Here is a 15,098-nt window from a genome sequence, read left to right as displayed (position 1 = left end):
GCATCAGAGGCCGACTGATCAGACTGGATGGCTAGGGGCCTGGGCTTCATGGATTGACTGTTTCAAAACTTCTCACACCGACACGGATCCCAAGACACTCATTAACACACCCCGGTGACAGTCTGTTCATGTTTTGGTAAATACACTGCTCCATTCACCAAAATGCTGTGTCTGCCAGCCAGGCCACTCCCAAAACCCAAAATAGTTACAAGAAAGAAATTTGGTGAGTACAAAGTCAGATCAAAGCAAGTGAGATCAGAGTTTTCATGGGTTGTTCACACAGGCTTTGAGAAGGCAACGTCTGTCTTTTGTGGACAGAGCTGTGACACAGGCTCCTTCCTGTTCTCAGCCTTTCCTTTTATTTATTTTTTTTTTTAAAAAAAACAGCTTTATGGAACTGTAATTCACATACTGTACATTTCACCCATTTAAAGTGTACAATTCAAGGCTGGGTGTGGTGGCTCACACCTGTAATGCCAGCACTTTGGGAGGCCAAGACGAGAGGATCGCTTGAGGCCAGAAGTTTGAGACCACCCTGGACAACATAGGGAGACCCCATTTCTACTAAATAAAAAAATTAGCCAGGTGTAGTGCCTTGCACCTGTAGTTACAGCTACTTGGGCAACTGAGGAGAAAGGATTGCTTGAGGCCAGGAGTTTGAGGCTGCAGAGAGCCATGATTGTGCCACTACACTCCAGCCTGGGCAGTGGAGTGAGGCCCTGACCTTAAAAATAAAGGGATGGGACGGGACGGGACGGGACGGGACGATGAAAAATTAAAATAAAATAATATAAAATGAAATATAAAATAAAATAAAATAAAATAAAATAAAATAGATGGAGTCCTCGAAACTCTGAACAGGACATAGGAGTTCCTGGTGTGCAGGAACCGGTGACCTAATCACCCTGCTGTGTTCCTCCGGGGGAGGCCCCACTGCCCGGTGAGTTAAAACTGAACCACTAGCCAGGTATGCTTGGTCTTGCGAGTTTGCCTCTGGTTGAGTAGCAGAGGGTAGAGCGGAAGCAGAGGGTCAGTCAGAGCCCACGTCCTGTGAGGGGTTTCCGAGTGCTCCTGGAGGAGGCTGACGGCTCCTGCCTTCGTGCCCCTCTGAACCTCATACCTCTGCCAGAGCCCCTGGCGCAGGTGACACCCTTTTGTTTACGTGTCTGCCTCCTTTGAGGACCACCTGTCTTTCATCTTGAAGGGGTGCAGAGCAGACACTCAGTGCTTATAGAATGGAGGAACATGCTGTTCTGGGCTTAGCTCCTCCAAGTGTTTGTTCATTTAAATAATTAGGATGTGCAGGGAACACCCGGGAGGGAGCTGTTCATAGCAGGCCTCCGAGAGAACTGTTTGAGAAGAACTTTGAAGGATGAGCAGGAGTTTGCCACGTAAGGAAGAAATGAATGGGCCTTCCAATCAGGAAATCGCATTTGTAAAAGCATGGAGAAGTGAAACAGCAGGACGATTCTGGCAAAGACAGGGGTTTGGTGTGGGTGGAGCAAAGGTGTGTGACAGGGAGTGGTGTGAGGTGAGGCGGAAAAGGTAGGTCAGACTCCGTGTGCTGGGCGAGGCTCTGTTCTGAAGCCTTCTGGGAAGCTTTGGAGGTTTCAAACAGCAGAGTGACTTGGTCAGATCCGAGCTTCAGGACGACCGTTTTGGAGGCAGTGAGGGCTCCGTGTGGGGGAGAAGCCGAGATCCAGGTGGAGGCTCTGCTGCGGCCGAGTGAGGGCCCAGCAGGGGCAGTGGATATTCCTGTGTGGCCCACACCCCTGCATGATGCCCTCCCCTTCCCCAAGGGTTACTTGCTATGTGTCCTTGGGGAGTCATTTTACCTCTCTGAGCTTCAGTGTCCTCACCCTTAAAATGACACGGTTCCAACAGATACCTTCTCCTGTACTTGGAACTTTGGAAGTTTCAAAACCACCATTGGCCATAGACATGCTCTGGCACTTGGAGTGACCAGTGCTCCTCCCTGGGCCTTAGTCACTGCTGGACAGTGGAGCGAGTGGGCAGAGGGCAGGGCTGGTGTGCTGGAGTCCCACGTCCCCGCCAGATACAAAGCCTCCAAAACTCAGAGGGACACAAATCTTTGGGGAGCGGGGGGGTTCTCATCCCAGGCCCAGGGAGGAAGAGGGTGCCCACTGGCCCCTCAGAGACCCCCACCTACAGCCTGAGAGTGGGTGCAGCATGGTTTGAGGGCTAGCCTAATGCTGCGTAAGGGCCTGGGCTTAGCGCAGGTAGCTCCTCTTCCCACACTCCCACCCTGTCTGCCTGGGGCCGCCTGTGGCATCTGATGATCTCATTGCTCGGGCAAGAAAGACCCTGAGGGTGAGGCAGGAGCGGCCAGCCAGTGCCTCCAGTGCCTCCCTCTGCCCCTCCTCTCCCTGCCTGGTCCCCGTGGCCTCTGGCCTCTGGCCTCCAGGCTGAACACAACAGGCTTCTCTGGTGGCGTGCCCTCCCCAGCTGCCCTCCCTCCTGGGATCCGTATCTCCCAGGGAGGGGGCAGAAGGAGGCCTTTGGAGGAGACAGCTGAGTCTTATAAACTGGACTTGAAGATTTTCCCCTGAAGTCGCACAATGTCCCCATTCTTTCCTTCCTTGAAGCTTTAACCCACCACCCACCTACCCAGCCCACATTCCCGCTCCCACCCGTTCCAGTCCCCCACTTCGGTTTCTGTGAGTGACGGCTGCTTCCCAAGGCCCACATTCCTAGCATTGAGCAGGCCAGTGTGCCCCGTTAGCGCCACACTGCTGGAGGGCAGGGAAGACAGGTTCCCCTGTGTCTCTGGATCCAGCGCTGGGGCAGTGTTCCCCGGAGGCTGCGCCCACCCTCCCAGCCACACCTGGGACCGTGGGCACTCCTGTTGAGGAGTTATCCCCTGCCCCACTCCTCTCCCCGCCTGCCCATCCTCCCTCCTGCAGATCTCTTGCTGAACTTGCACCACTTCTTCTTATCTGGGTGTCCCCTCATAGTTCCTAAGGGCAGTCCAGATTTTGCTATCTGGTGGACATGGCAAGGAGGCCAGGGCAGGCTACCAGTAGGGAGTCATCAGGCCCCACCTCCCACAACCTGGACAGAAGCCTTGGGGGAGGGGAGGACATGGGATGATCCGAGGCCCACTGTCTGGATGATTGGCACAAAGTCCCCACGCTTCCCCTCTCCTCTCAAATTTCCAGCCCCGCCACCCACTCAAAGAGTGCTGGATCCTGCCTTAGCCCTTTCTGGAGAAGGGGGCCTTCTGCTCTGGGCCTTCAAGCCCAGTCCTACAGAGGAGAGAGGGGATCCGACCCGACTGGCACTGTCCCGAGGCTGTCCCAGGAACGGCTTGCTCAGAATGAGTCTTGGAGGCCTCCGAGAGCTGTGGGAGACCGAGATGCTGGCAAGCCCAGATGGGCCCCAGCTCCCTCCTGCGGTGCCTCCCAGCTGCTTCCCAAGGGGAGCCAGAAGCGTGGAGACCCCTGGGTAGATAAGGTTTCACAGGCAGACAGCTGTGGAGCTTTCCTCTCCTCAGGCATCAGGGACGGGGAGGGGAGGAGAGCAAGTCTTCCCTGAGACCCTAGCAGGCTCCTCCTAGTTCCCTGTCCTCTCAGCTATTCTCTCACAACCGTTGCCCCCCTTGCCTGAGGCATGAAAACCAGCCCCCTTCCTGCATGGGAGGACCAGGGAGAGTATGTGCGTGTGCGTGCACGGCCAGAGCAGACCTTGTCCTCGAGGCCAGGCCGTGGGGTGAACATCAGCACCAGGTTCCTGAAATAAGTGCCAGGTGCTGGGCTAGGAATGGGATAGAGTGGGCCGGACCCGCACAGTGAGAGGAGCACTGGCCCCTCTCTGCCCAGCCTCCCGGAGCTGAGGAGCTGGGGCGGGCATGGGGTGCTCACACTCACCACTGTGCCTCCACCCTGCAGTTCCGGGGCCGTGCCAACCTGCACGTGTTTGAGGACTGGTGTGGCAGCTCTATCCAGCAGCTCAGGAGGAACCTGCATTTCCCGCTGTACCCCCACGTGAGTGCCTGAGGGCTGCCGTGCCCACCTCCCTCCACACCTGCCTCCTCTGCCCACTTCTGTCTCGCGTCTTTCCTTGCTTCTTTTCTGGTCTGTATTTTCTCCTTTATCTTTTGAGCTCTCTTTTTGTCTGCCCATAATAGTTCCCTTGTTTCCTTCCTAGGGATTCTTTCAATTTCATCTTCTGCATCATTTCCGTTTCAGACTCTCTGGCTCACAATATAGTATACCCAGGGCCACCATGTACAGTTGTGCTGGTTGTGCACTGTACAAGTCTCCTGGACAAAGAGGCATATGGGAGCTGAAATTGAACCTGCACTCCACTCACGAAGCCACAGCCCTGGTCCCTCCTGTCATAGTCCCCTCCTAGTCTTCCCACCAACCCTGGGTGGACCGACTTCCTCTTCCCTCTTCTGGGTAACTGTTTCCTTCCCCTTTCTTGGCATAGATTCGCACAACCGTGAGGAAGCTGGCCGTGTCCCCCAGATGGACCAACTATGGCCTCCGCATCTTTGGCTACCTGCACCCTTTCACTGACGGTGAGGCCAGCCCCAAACCCATCCTTCCTCCCGCTCTAGAGTGCTGCACGGGACCCAGAGAACACCACACAAGGCTACGGGTAGACGGGACTAACTTCCTGTTAGTCCACCCTCAGGGAGAGAGGGGAAATCGAGTCACACTGAGGTCTCGTCCAGCTCCCACAGGCTGCTGCTTCGCTCCCTGGTTTGTAGCCTGGAACCAGCTCCTCTCTCTCTATAAGTCTTTTCCGTCTTCACACTGTCTCCCAGGATGTAGAGACCCCCACTTAACAGAGAGGGAAGCCACGGCATCCAGCCCTGAAGGGAATTTAATTGCTAAGACACTCGGAAAAGCCTCCAGCTTTTTATGCTGATGCCCTCCTTGCCCTCATCTGGAAACTCTCCCCGTTGCCCAGGGAAAATCCAGTTTGCCATTGCTGCAGATGACAACGCGGAGTTCTGGCTGAGCCTCGATGACCAGGTCTCAGGCCTCCAGCTGCTGGCCAGTGTGGGCAAGGTAGGGCCAGCTCAGCCCCGGGCCCTCCCATCTGTTCCTGGGGCCTGTTCATTGAGTCCGCCAGCAGCCGCTCATTACTGTAGCATCTCTGGTGTGACAGCAGGGAAGAAGGGGTGGAAAGGAAGTCTCCTCCCTCACCCCTACCCCTCTACGAAGGGATAAACTGAGGATGGGGAGCAGTGAGGAGTGGGGAGGTGAGTGGAATGAGGAGGAGCGAGGAGTGGGGAGGAGCGAGGAGTGGGGGAGGAGTGGGGAGGTGAGAGGAGTGGGGAGGAGTGAGAAGTGGGGAGGAGGGAGGAGTGGGGAGTGGGGAGGAGTGGGGAGGTGAGAGGAGTGAGGAGGAGTGGGGAGGTGAGAGGAATGGGGAGGAGTGGGGAGGAGGGAGGAGTGGGGAGGAGTGAGGAGTGGGGAGGTGAGAGGAATGAGGAGGAGTGAGAAGTGGGGAGGAGTGAGGAGGTGAGAGGAGTGGGGAGGAGTTGGGAGTTAGGTGTGGGGGGTTGTGGGAAAGTGGGGAGTGAGGAGGGAAAGGTGGGAAGGAGTGGGGAGGAGGGAGGAGAACGGGGGTGTAGGGAGGAGGGGAGTTGGGGGGTGAGAGGAGTAAGGAGGGGGAGGAGTGGGAAAAGGGAGGAGTTGGGAGTAACGAGTAAGGAGGAGTGGGACAGGGAGTGCGGACGGGGAGGCGCGGGGAGCGAGTCTGAGGCTGGGGAAAGGCGCCGGCGATCCGGCTGTGGGGGCCCAGCCGCAGCATCTTTGGGGCCCTCCGGCTGCTCTGCTCCGGCCTCGTAGCAAGGCGGGCGCCTCTTGCGAGGGCAACACTCACCCTCCTCCACTCTTTTCTGTTTTCTCTCCTACCACTCTCCTCTTGCTCCTCTTCCTCCCTCTTTTTCTCACTTTTCTCCTTTCTTCTCCCTCCTGGTCTCTGCACTCACCGCCTCGGGCCTCCTGTTTGCTCTGTGCGTCCCTCCTTCCCTCCGCTTCTCCCTTCCACGCCTCCAGACTGGGAAGGAATGGACGGCCCCTGGAGAGTTTGGGAAATTTCGGAGCCAGATTTCCAAGCCGGTGAGGTGAGTGAGGGTCAGGGCAGGCCTCGTGCGCGCCTCAGTGCGGAGGCCGGTGGTGGTGGAGCCGGGCTGGACCCCGTCCGCCCCCCGTCCGCCCCCCGTCCGCCCCCCGGCCGCCTGCGCCACGCGTTCGAGGCCACCGGGTCTCTGGCTCAGCACCCACTGGCCCACCTTCCTCGTGTCACAGATGGGGAAACTGAGGCCCGGGAGGCGGGAACTCATTGCAGGTCACACAGCTTTATTTTTTTTATTTTTTTAAATTTTTTTTTTGAGGCGGAGTCTCGCTCTGTCGCCCGGGCTGGAGTGCAGTGGCCGGATCTCAGCTCACTGCAAGCTCCGCCTTCCGGGTTCCCGCCATTCTCCCGCCTCAGCCTCCCGAGTAGCTGGGACTACAGGCGCCCGCCACCTCGCCCGGCTAGTTTTTTGTATTTTTTAGTAGAGACGGGGTTTCACCGTGTTAGCCAGGATGGTCTCGATCTCCTGACCGTGATCCGCCCGTCTCGGCCTCCCAAAGTGCTGGGATTACAGGCTTGAGCCACCGCGCCCGGCCCGCAACGCTGTTCAGTGACCCCCGGGACTGGAAAACGGGTCTCCTTGCTCCCAGTCCTCGCGCTCCCCTTTTCTCCACACCGACGGCAGCCTGGACACGGCTCTGCCCCGGCTGCGGGGAGCTGCCCGCGGTGACCCCGGTCGGCCCGGCCGGGAGAGGAATCGCTCTTGCTGGCGGGGAAGGGCGCGTGGCCCGGCCTCAGAGCGCCCCCTGCTGGCCCGCGCGTGCTGACGCAGGCGGGAGGATGTGGCCTGGGGGGGGGGAGAGGCTGGGAGGGGGGAGAGGCGGGGAGAGGTGGGCAGAGGGGAGAGGCGGGGTGCGGACACAGCTAGAAGGAAGGAATACGCTCTAATGCTCGACAGCACAATAGGGCGACTGTAGTAACAACGATGTATTGTGTATTTCCCAACAACGGGAGAAAAGGCTTTGGAATATTCCCAAAACATAGAATGCCAAGTGCTCGAGGTGGGTGATGGGATCCTAAATGCCCTGACCTGATCCTTACTCATCCTATGCATGCAACAAAACACCGTGTGTCAATATGCACAAGCATTACGTGTCAATAAAAATGCATTTAAACATTGTAAGGAGACAGTCTCGCTTGCAAAGGGCGCTCGCATGCCGGCTGCGTGTGGAGCTCCGCACCTAGTGCACGGCCCTGGGGCAGGTCTGCCGTGGAATCCCACCTCTGCCACTCATCACCTGGTGACTCTGGCAAACTAGCCAAGCCTTCTGTGCCTCTGTTCTCCTCTACGAACAAGGATTACATGAGGTCACATACAGAAAGCATTTAGAACAGCATCTGCCACAGTCTCTGCGCTCTGAAGGCTTCTGTTACCGTCCTTTGGGTTCTTCCTGTCATCCTGTGGAGTGGTTACTCTGATTATGCTCATGTCACCAAGAGAAAACAGCTCACTCTGTTAGCAAGTGGTAGAGTGGGGGCTCGAACCTAGGCAGTGAACTCCTGGGGTTCTAAGAGCAAGGAGAAGGGATGAGGAAGTTTAAGGTGCTGGGAGGGGATGGGACAGAGCCGCGACCCCGGGGCCCATGGAGATGGCGCTCTGCTTTCCTGCCCTCTCTCCTGCCAGCCTGTCAGCCTCCCACAGGTACTACTTCGAGGTGCTGCACAAGCAGAATGAGGAGGGCACCGACCACGTGGAAGTTGCGGTGAGTTTCCTGCTGCTCCTGCCTCTCCCAGTTCAGTTCCTGGCACTCATCTCCCCTTGTCCCTTGACCCCTGTTGGAAATCCAGCTACCTCCCACCTTCTGCATCTACCCTCTCTCTTCTCTTCCAGTGGCGACGGAATGACCCTGGAGCCAAGTTCACCATCATTGACTCCCTCTCCCTGTCCCTCTTCACAAGTGAGTAGGCTCTGGCCCTGCCCTGGAGGTGGAGGCCAGGTGGGGCCAGCCTACCCTGGGGGATTTGGCAGGGGTGGAAGGGAGGAGGGAAGCTTGAGATGCTTGGGACACGGGTATGAAGGGGTCCAGAAAAGAGTGGGACCTTATGACCAGGAGTCCTTAACTCCCCAGGGTCAGTGACCCCTTTGAGAACCTGCTAGAAGCTCTCTGAGCCCTTGCCTCAGAAAAATGCCTTTGTCTACCCACCCACACACAACATTTTGAATACAGCTTCAAGGGAGTCCAGAGACTGTCAGGCTCACACCAGATTCAAAAACTCTGAGGCTGAGTGTGGTGGCTCACACCTGTAATCCCAGCACTTTGGGAGGCCAAGGTAGGAGGAGTTCGAGACCCGCCCAGACAACATAGCGAGATCTCATCTCTACAAAAAATTAAAAAATTAACTGGGTGTAGTGGCTCATGCCTGTAGTCACAGCTACTGGGAAGGATCAACTGAGCCCAGGAGTTTGAATCTGAAGCTGCAGTGAGCTGTGATTGGATCACTGCACTCCAGCCTGGACAACAGAGCAAGACCCTGTCTCAAAAGCAAAACAAAACAAAACCCTGTTTTACAGATAAGGTAACCATGGTTCTTGCAGAGCCATAGCCAGGGCAGAGGAAACCTTTTCACCTGCCTTCAGTGTGCAGGAAGTGACCTCTTTCTTCAGTGGCATTTTCCATTTCATATCATTTCCCCAGTGAGACTCCATCCAGAGGCCCCACTGAAAAACATGCCATCCATAGGCCTCCGTGGCAGGTGTAGACAGATGCATGAACCCGGGAGACAGAGAGCAAAGAAGCAGCCAGCCCCCCACCCCCCTTCTCTGTGGCTTGCTTTAACCTGGACACTGAAACTAGATCACCTGATTTCAAACTCAGCTTGGCCACCCATCCATTGTATGATGTTGGGCAAATGACTTAGATTCTCTGTGCCAAAGTTCCTCATCTGTAAACTAGGAACAATAGTAGTACGCAAGGCATGTGGTGCTTTTAGAGATTAGATGGGTTAATATTTGGGATATTCTTAGAGCAGGGCCTGGCTTATTATTAAGTGCTCTGTAAGTGTTCAATAAACTAGGCGTACATAATGATAAATTTCTAGCAGTCCGCAGTAACACATTTTCAAAAAGAGGTGTCTTTTTCCAAGTACACGACACAGTCATGTGGGTCAGCCATGGGACTGGCAGAGGGGGCCGAAGGGAGATGAATCGTGAAGCCACCGCTGTGGCGGGAGCCAGAGAGAGGCCGCTGGAGTCAGGAGCCCTGTCTGCATCTCTTCCCTCCCCTTCAAGGGCAGTGGGGCTGCTGTGCTCCAGGCCCCATAGCCTCCTGCTGTTCTTTCCTCCCTGCGCCCAGATGAGACGTTCCTACAGATGGATGAGGTGGGCCACATCCCACAGACAGCAGCCAGCCATGTGGGCTCCTCCAACGCTCTTCCCAGGGATGAGCAACCGCCCGCGGACATGCTTCGGCCTGACCCCCGGGACACCCTCTACCGAGGTAAGGCCTCAGCCAGCGCTTGGCATCCTGTGTGGGGACGCCGCACTGCCAGGTCCGCTGCTGATGGTGGAGAAGACTTAAGAGACCTGTCACAGTGTCCCAAACACCGTAGTACCTTTTATTTTCCTCATAAAATAGAACATGCATACGGAAAAGAGAGTATGTAAATACGTGTGAAAATATTTACGTGTAATTTTACAATTCTGCCTGTCATGACAGAGCGAACATTTGTGGAACCACCACCCACGAGAAGAGATAGAATTAGAACCCGGAAGGTCCCCCGCACATCCCTTCCCAATCGCACGTGTCCTTGCCTCTTATTGGATTCCAGCTCTTGTCCCTTCCCAATCTCACGTGTCCTTGCCTCTTACTGGATTCCAGCTCTTGTCATCCAAGGAGAGAAATAATGTTGACACCACAGTGTTAGAGTCTCATGCGTTTTTCCTCTTGGGAGTGTTTACATTTTAAAAGATGGCAAAGATGGCCAGGCATGGTGGCTCATTCCTGTCATCCTGGCACTTTGGGAGGCTGAGGCAGGAGGATCGCTTGAGCCCAGGAGGTTGAGGCTGCAGTGAGCTGTGATTGAACCATTGCACTCCGGCCTGGGCGACAGAGTGAGATCCTGTCTCAAAAAAAAAAAAGAAAAAGAAAAAGAAAAGAAAAGGCAAAGTTTCTTTACTCCTCACCCCTCTCAAAAAAAATGACAACTGGCGCGAAGGGGATGTTCAGCCCGTGGGAGGAAATCTGGTTATTGGTCCTGCATGAGGGAGGAGCCTATCTGGCGTCTTAGAAGTTTCTAGACCTTATTGAGGCTATCCCTGCAGTGACTCTAAAGTCAAACTGTGCCTTGGACCTGGGGCTGTGTCCTGAGTCCTCTGCTGCCAGGGTGCTCCTCAACGGCCCTGCTCCAGGTCCGTGGGGCAGCCTCAGCCACAGACATCGGCAGACCACAGCTGCCCCTTGCGGATACAGAAAGGGCCCTACTCAGGGCAGAAGCTTCAGCCCCAGTTTCCGGGCCCACCCTCACCCTCATTCCTCTTCCTCCACTGTCCTCAGTGCCTCTGATCCCCAAGTTGCGTCTCCGCCACGTCCTGCCTGACTGTCCCTACAAACCCAGCTACCTGGTGGATGGGCTCCCTCTGCAGCGCTACCAGGGACTCCGGTTTGTAAGTCTTGCCTGGGTCGTGGCGAGCGGGGCCGGCAGAGGGATCACTGCCTGTGACTGGGAGGGGAGGTGGTGAGGCTGCCTGTCCCGTCTTCCTGACAGCCCATCCCACCAGATAGGACGGCCTCACAGGTCCCTGGGCTGGGAAGAACTTGCACACCCATCCGGATGGACTGGCCCGAATAGTCTGTCCGTCAGAGCCTGCTCGTGGGTGCTCTGCCTCAGGCCCCCCACACACACCCCACCTCTGCCCCAGTGATGATATCAGGCGGCCTGGCTGAGGCTTCTTACGCTTCCTGCTCTGAGGACCACACAACCCTATCCTGCCTGGTCAGTCCCGCCAGCCAGTCAGCCAGCAGGACTTCCGAAACCCAGAGACCAGGCACGGGGGGAAAAAGAACTATGGAGGGGAAGTTAGCTTTAAAGAACCCGGAACCCATGTGGAAGCCAGACGGGCAGGGTGGCCACTCTCCTGTCCATCCAGATTTAGAGACGATTGTAAGGAAGAGCTGGAGGGCAGAAGAAAGAGGTCAGGAGGCATCGCCAGGTCAGAGAATGGCTGGGGTGTAATTGAGAAGTTCTTTGGTGGTGGTGACCACAAGCTATGCTTAAGGGGGGCAAAGGAAGCAGTGAAGTAAATAAGAAGAGGGGTTGTTCTAGGACTGTGGGAGGTTACAGGTAAAGGCTCAGAGGTTTCAGGAGAGGATCAGGTGTCAGAGGGAGGAAGGAATGGTTTTGGCTGAAGCTGAGGGATGGGAGCTGGTTCAGGAGATATGTGGACCAGGGGCTTGACTTGGGTTGCATTTGGTCCACAGAGCCCAGGAGAGCTGGCATAACGAGTGGCATGAAAGCCCCATCTGTATCGCCAAACGTTTCATTCAGCGCTCAGAGCAGCCCTCTCTCCCTGGCAAGGGCGGGTCCCCCACGGCCCTGTGTGATCCCAGGCAGGGCAGCCTTCCCAGGATCTCACTCCCTGACTCCTGCTGCTGATCTTCCGCTTCCAGGTTCATCTGTCTTTTGTTTACCCCAATGACTACACCCGCCTGAGCCACATGGAGACCCACAATAGATGCTTCTACCAGGAAAACGCCTACTACCAAGACAGGTGAGACACACTGAGTGGGGAAGGAGGTGGCTTTGCAGGAGGCTCTGCAGGAGCCAGGGGAGCGCCTGGACCAGAGTGGCCGTGGTGGCATCCCAGCCCAACGAGTCTTGGCTCTTGTTCTTCTGAGTACTACACACACACACACAGACACACACCGCTCACCCAGCCTCCTTCCTACACACACACACACCACTCACTCACCCAGCCTCCTTCCTACACACACACACACCACTCACCCAGCCTCCTTCCTAAACACACACACCGCTCACCCAGCCTCCTTCCTACACACACACACACCACTCACCTAGCCTCCTTCCTACACACACACACACACACCGCTCACCCAGTCTCCTTCCTACACACACACACCACTCACCCAGCCTCCTTCCTACACACACACACACACACCGCTCACCCAGCCTCCTTCCTCCACTCTAGTCTGGGGCAAAACGTCAGACTCCTGCTGAGACTTCCAGCGGAGCCAGGGCTGAGCCCGCAGAGCACCTGGTGCCAGTGCACACCTCGTGCCAGTGCACACCTCCCTTCCTCCTGCAGGTTCGGCTTTCAGGAGTACATCAAGATTGACCAGCCTGAGAAGCAGGGACCGGAGCAGCCAGGTACAGAGTGACAGCTGAGGCTTCCAGGTCAGACTGAGAGGGGCGACCATGGTCTGTGTCCAGGGGAAGTTTGGACCATGCCAGCCCCGCCCCTGAGGAGCTCAAGATCCAAATCCCATGACCTCTCCCTTCATGCCCAAGGGAGTGGAGAGCATGACTCTTGCCTCTTCCATATCCAGGCCCATGTGGAAAATGACACTGTTTTTAGCAGCATGCTGGGGTCAGCTGGAGGAGAGTGAGAGCCCGGGGGAGGTTCCTTGGACCGCTGGAGGGGATCACTGTCCCTGGCGCACCATTTGGGAGGCTCTGGTATAGAGAAGCACTGTCTTCTGGGGCCTTTCTTGGGGGATTAGGGCATGGTTGGAACCATCTGTTGGGTCCCTCAGGTGCTGTGCACCTGCCAAGCCTGTGCACCTGCTGAGCACGTGATGCTGTTTATCTCACTCAGTCTTCACACACCCCTGGGAGACGCAGTATTATTCCCTTTGCGCAGATGAAGAAACGGGTTAGTTGAAGTTGAGTACCTTGCCCAGGGTCACACAGTAAGTGATAGATTAGAGGCTGGATTCAGCCCCAGTCTGGAGCCCCATGGTGCATCACACGTATGATCATCCTCTGTCTTGTATGTCTTGTTTGGAAAGGGTTGGAAACTCCTGACCTGAGGAATGGTTGTTATTAACAGCAGGTCTTGAGGAAAGCCTAGAACAGGCCCAGTATGGAGAAGTGGCTGAGGAGACCCCTGCCTCCAACGACCAGAATGCCGGGATGCTCGAGGGAAGACGGACACCTGCCTCCACCCCAGAGCAAGATGTCACCGACTACCACCTCCGGAGCCTGCGGAAACTCCTGGCTCAGCCTCGGGACGGCCTGCCGGCCCCCCTCTCCAAACGGAACTCCACAGCGTCCTTCCCGGGGAGGACCAGCGACATTCCAGCGCGGCAGCCGGAGAAGAGGAAGCAGAAACCCAGCCCTGAGCCCAGCCGAGCTTCGCCTCATTCTGACACGTGGCCTCCTGGGCACCCTGCGAAGAACCCGCCTCCGATTCGGGGGCCCCGGCCCAAGCCCGCTGGTGACGGCCCCAGGAAGACTCTGGAGCAGTCTCAGTGGCTGAACCAGGTGGAGTCGTACATCGCGGAGCAGAGATGGGGTGACAGGATGCAGCCTCCGGCCCCCGGGAGGGGCTGGCACGGGGAGGAGGAAGTGGTGGCAGCCACAGGCCCGGAAGGACAAGTAGAGGGAGAGGAAGAGGGGGAAGAAGAGGAAGAGGAAGAGGATATGAGTGAGGTGTTCGAGTACGTACCTGTGTTTGACCCGGTAGTAAACTGGGACCAGACCTTCAGTGCCCGGAATCTTGACTTCCAAGCCCTGAGGACTGACTGGATCGATCTGAACTGTAACACATCTGGCAACCTGCTGCTTCCGGAGCAGGAAGCTCTTGAGGTCACGCGGGTCTTCTTGAAGAAGCTCAACCAGAGGAGCCGGGGGTAAGGTAAAGGGCTCTTCTGGGACCAGCTGGCCTGGAAGGCAGGGGCCTAGGGACTGCTAGCGGGTTCCCCCTGCTGCAGAAATAGCTGGAACTTTACCCCCAACTCAGGTTCCTGGGAAGGACAAGTGCCCGGGGCCCTGTCCCTGGAGAGGATCTTGACCAGGGAGGTCTTTGTCCCACCCTTAGGCAAGGGTCTGAAGTCCTGGGTGCCTGGCCCAGGACATGTGTTGAGGACTGGAAGGACTTGGTCGATGAGATCCCCTCCTCCAAGGAAGGAGTTGGCAAATAGACAAACAGGCAAAACAGAGACTAAAAAAATGCAAATTAAGACCCCGCGTGTGGGCTGGAAGGGCTGGGGCATGAGGCCTGACTGGAGTTCTTCCATTCAACCAATCAACATGTTTTACGATAAAATTTATATACCGTTAAAATCACCATTCTAGGGTGTACCTTTCAGTGGTTTTAAAAGTGTGTTTACAGTGTTGTGCAGCCATCACCATTGCCAAATTCCAGAACATTTTCGTCACCTTTGAAAGGAACTAAACAGTGGCTCACGCCTGTAATCCCAGCACTTTGGGAGGCCAAGGCGGGCGGATCACTTGAGGTCAGGAGTTTGAGACCAGCTTGACCAACATAGTGAAACCCCGTCTCTACTAAAAATACAAAAATTAGCTGGGCACGGTGGTACACACCTGTATCCCTAGCTGTGTGGGAGGCTGAGGCAGGAGAATCCCTTGAACCCGGGAGGTGGAGGTTGCAGTGAACTGAGATCGCACCATTGCACTCCAGCCTGGGTGACAGAGCAAGACCCTGTCTCAAAAAAAAAAAAAAAAGAAACCGTATATGTTAGTGGTTACTTCCCATTCCTCCTCTTACCCCCAGTAGTATCTGGCAATAACGACTTTCCTTTCTAGCTCTATGGATTTTCCTATTCTGGACATTTTATACAAATAGAACCATATTATATGTGGCCTCTATATTTGGCTTTTTGTGCTTAGCAGAAGGTTCACTTAGCAAAAGTTTCCTTCATGTTGTAGAATGTATAGAATGCTGGATTCCTCTGTATTGCTGAGTGATGTGCTATTGTGTGGATAGACTACGTTTTGTGTTTCCATCAATTGAAGGACATTTGGGTTGTTTCTACTTTTTGACTATTACAAATAAAACACTGCAA

General features: G+C 55.8%; 1 protein-coding gene across 1 annotated transcript in view; it reads left to right on the top strand.

Moving 5' to 3' along the window:
* Positions 1-15,098, top strand: part of B4GALNT3 (beta-1,4-N-acetyl-galactosaminyltransferase 3) — a 101,125-nt gene that overhangs the window by 78,077 nt on the left and 7,950 nt on the right. The window contains exons 4-14 of the mRNA XM_025400963.1: positions 3,909-4,004; positions 4,453-4,543; positions 4,939-5,039; positions 6,036-6,103; positions 7,739-7,817; positions 7,946-8,012; positions 9,408-9,551; positions 10,608-10,717; positions 11,721-11,821; positions 12,377-12,438; positions 13,124-13,922. Coding sequence (XP_025256748.1) covers positions 3,909-4,004; positions 4,453-4,543; positions 4,939-5,039; positions 6,036-6,103; positions 7,739-7,817; positions 7,946-8,012; positions 9,408-9,551; positions 10,608-10,717; positions 11,721-11,821; positions 12,377-12,438; positions 13,124-13,922 — 1,718 coding nt within the window. The remainder of the gene's footprint in view (positions 1-3,908; positions 4,005-4,452; positions 4,544-4,938; positions 5,040-6,035; positions 6,104-7,738; positions 7,818-7,945; positions 8,013-9,407; positions 9,552-10,607; positions 10,718-11,720; positions 11,822-12,376; positions 12,439-13,123; positions 13,923-15,098) is intronic.

This window comes from Theropithecus gelada, chromosome 11, assembly GCF_003255815.1.
Source record: "Theropithecus gelada isolate Dixy chromosome 11, Tgel_1.0, whole genome shotgun sequence".
NCBI lineage: Eukaryota > Metazoa > Chordata > Mammalia > Primates > Cercopithecidae > Theropithecus > Theropithecus gelada.
This window is presented reverse-complemented; position numbering and strand designations above follow the sequence as displayed.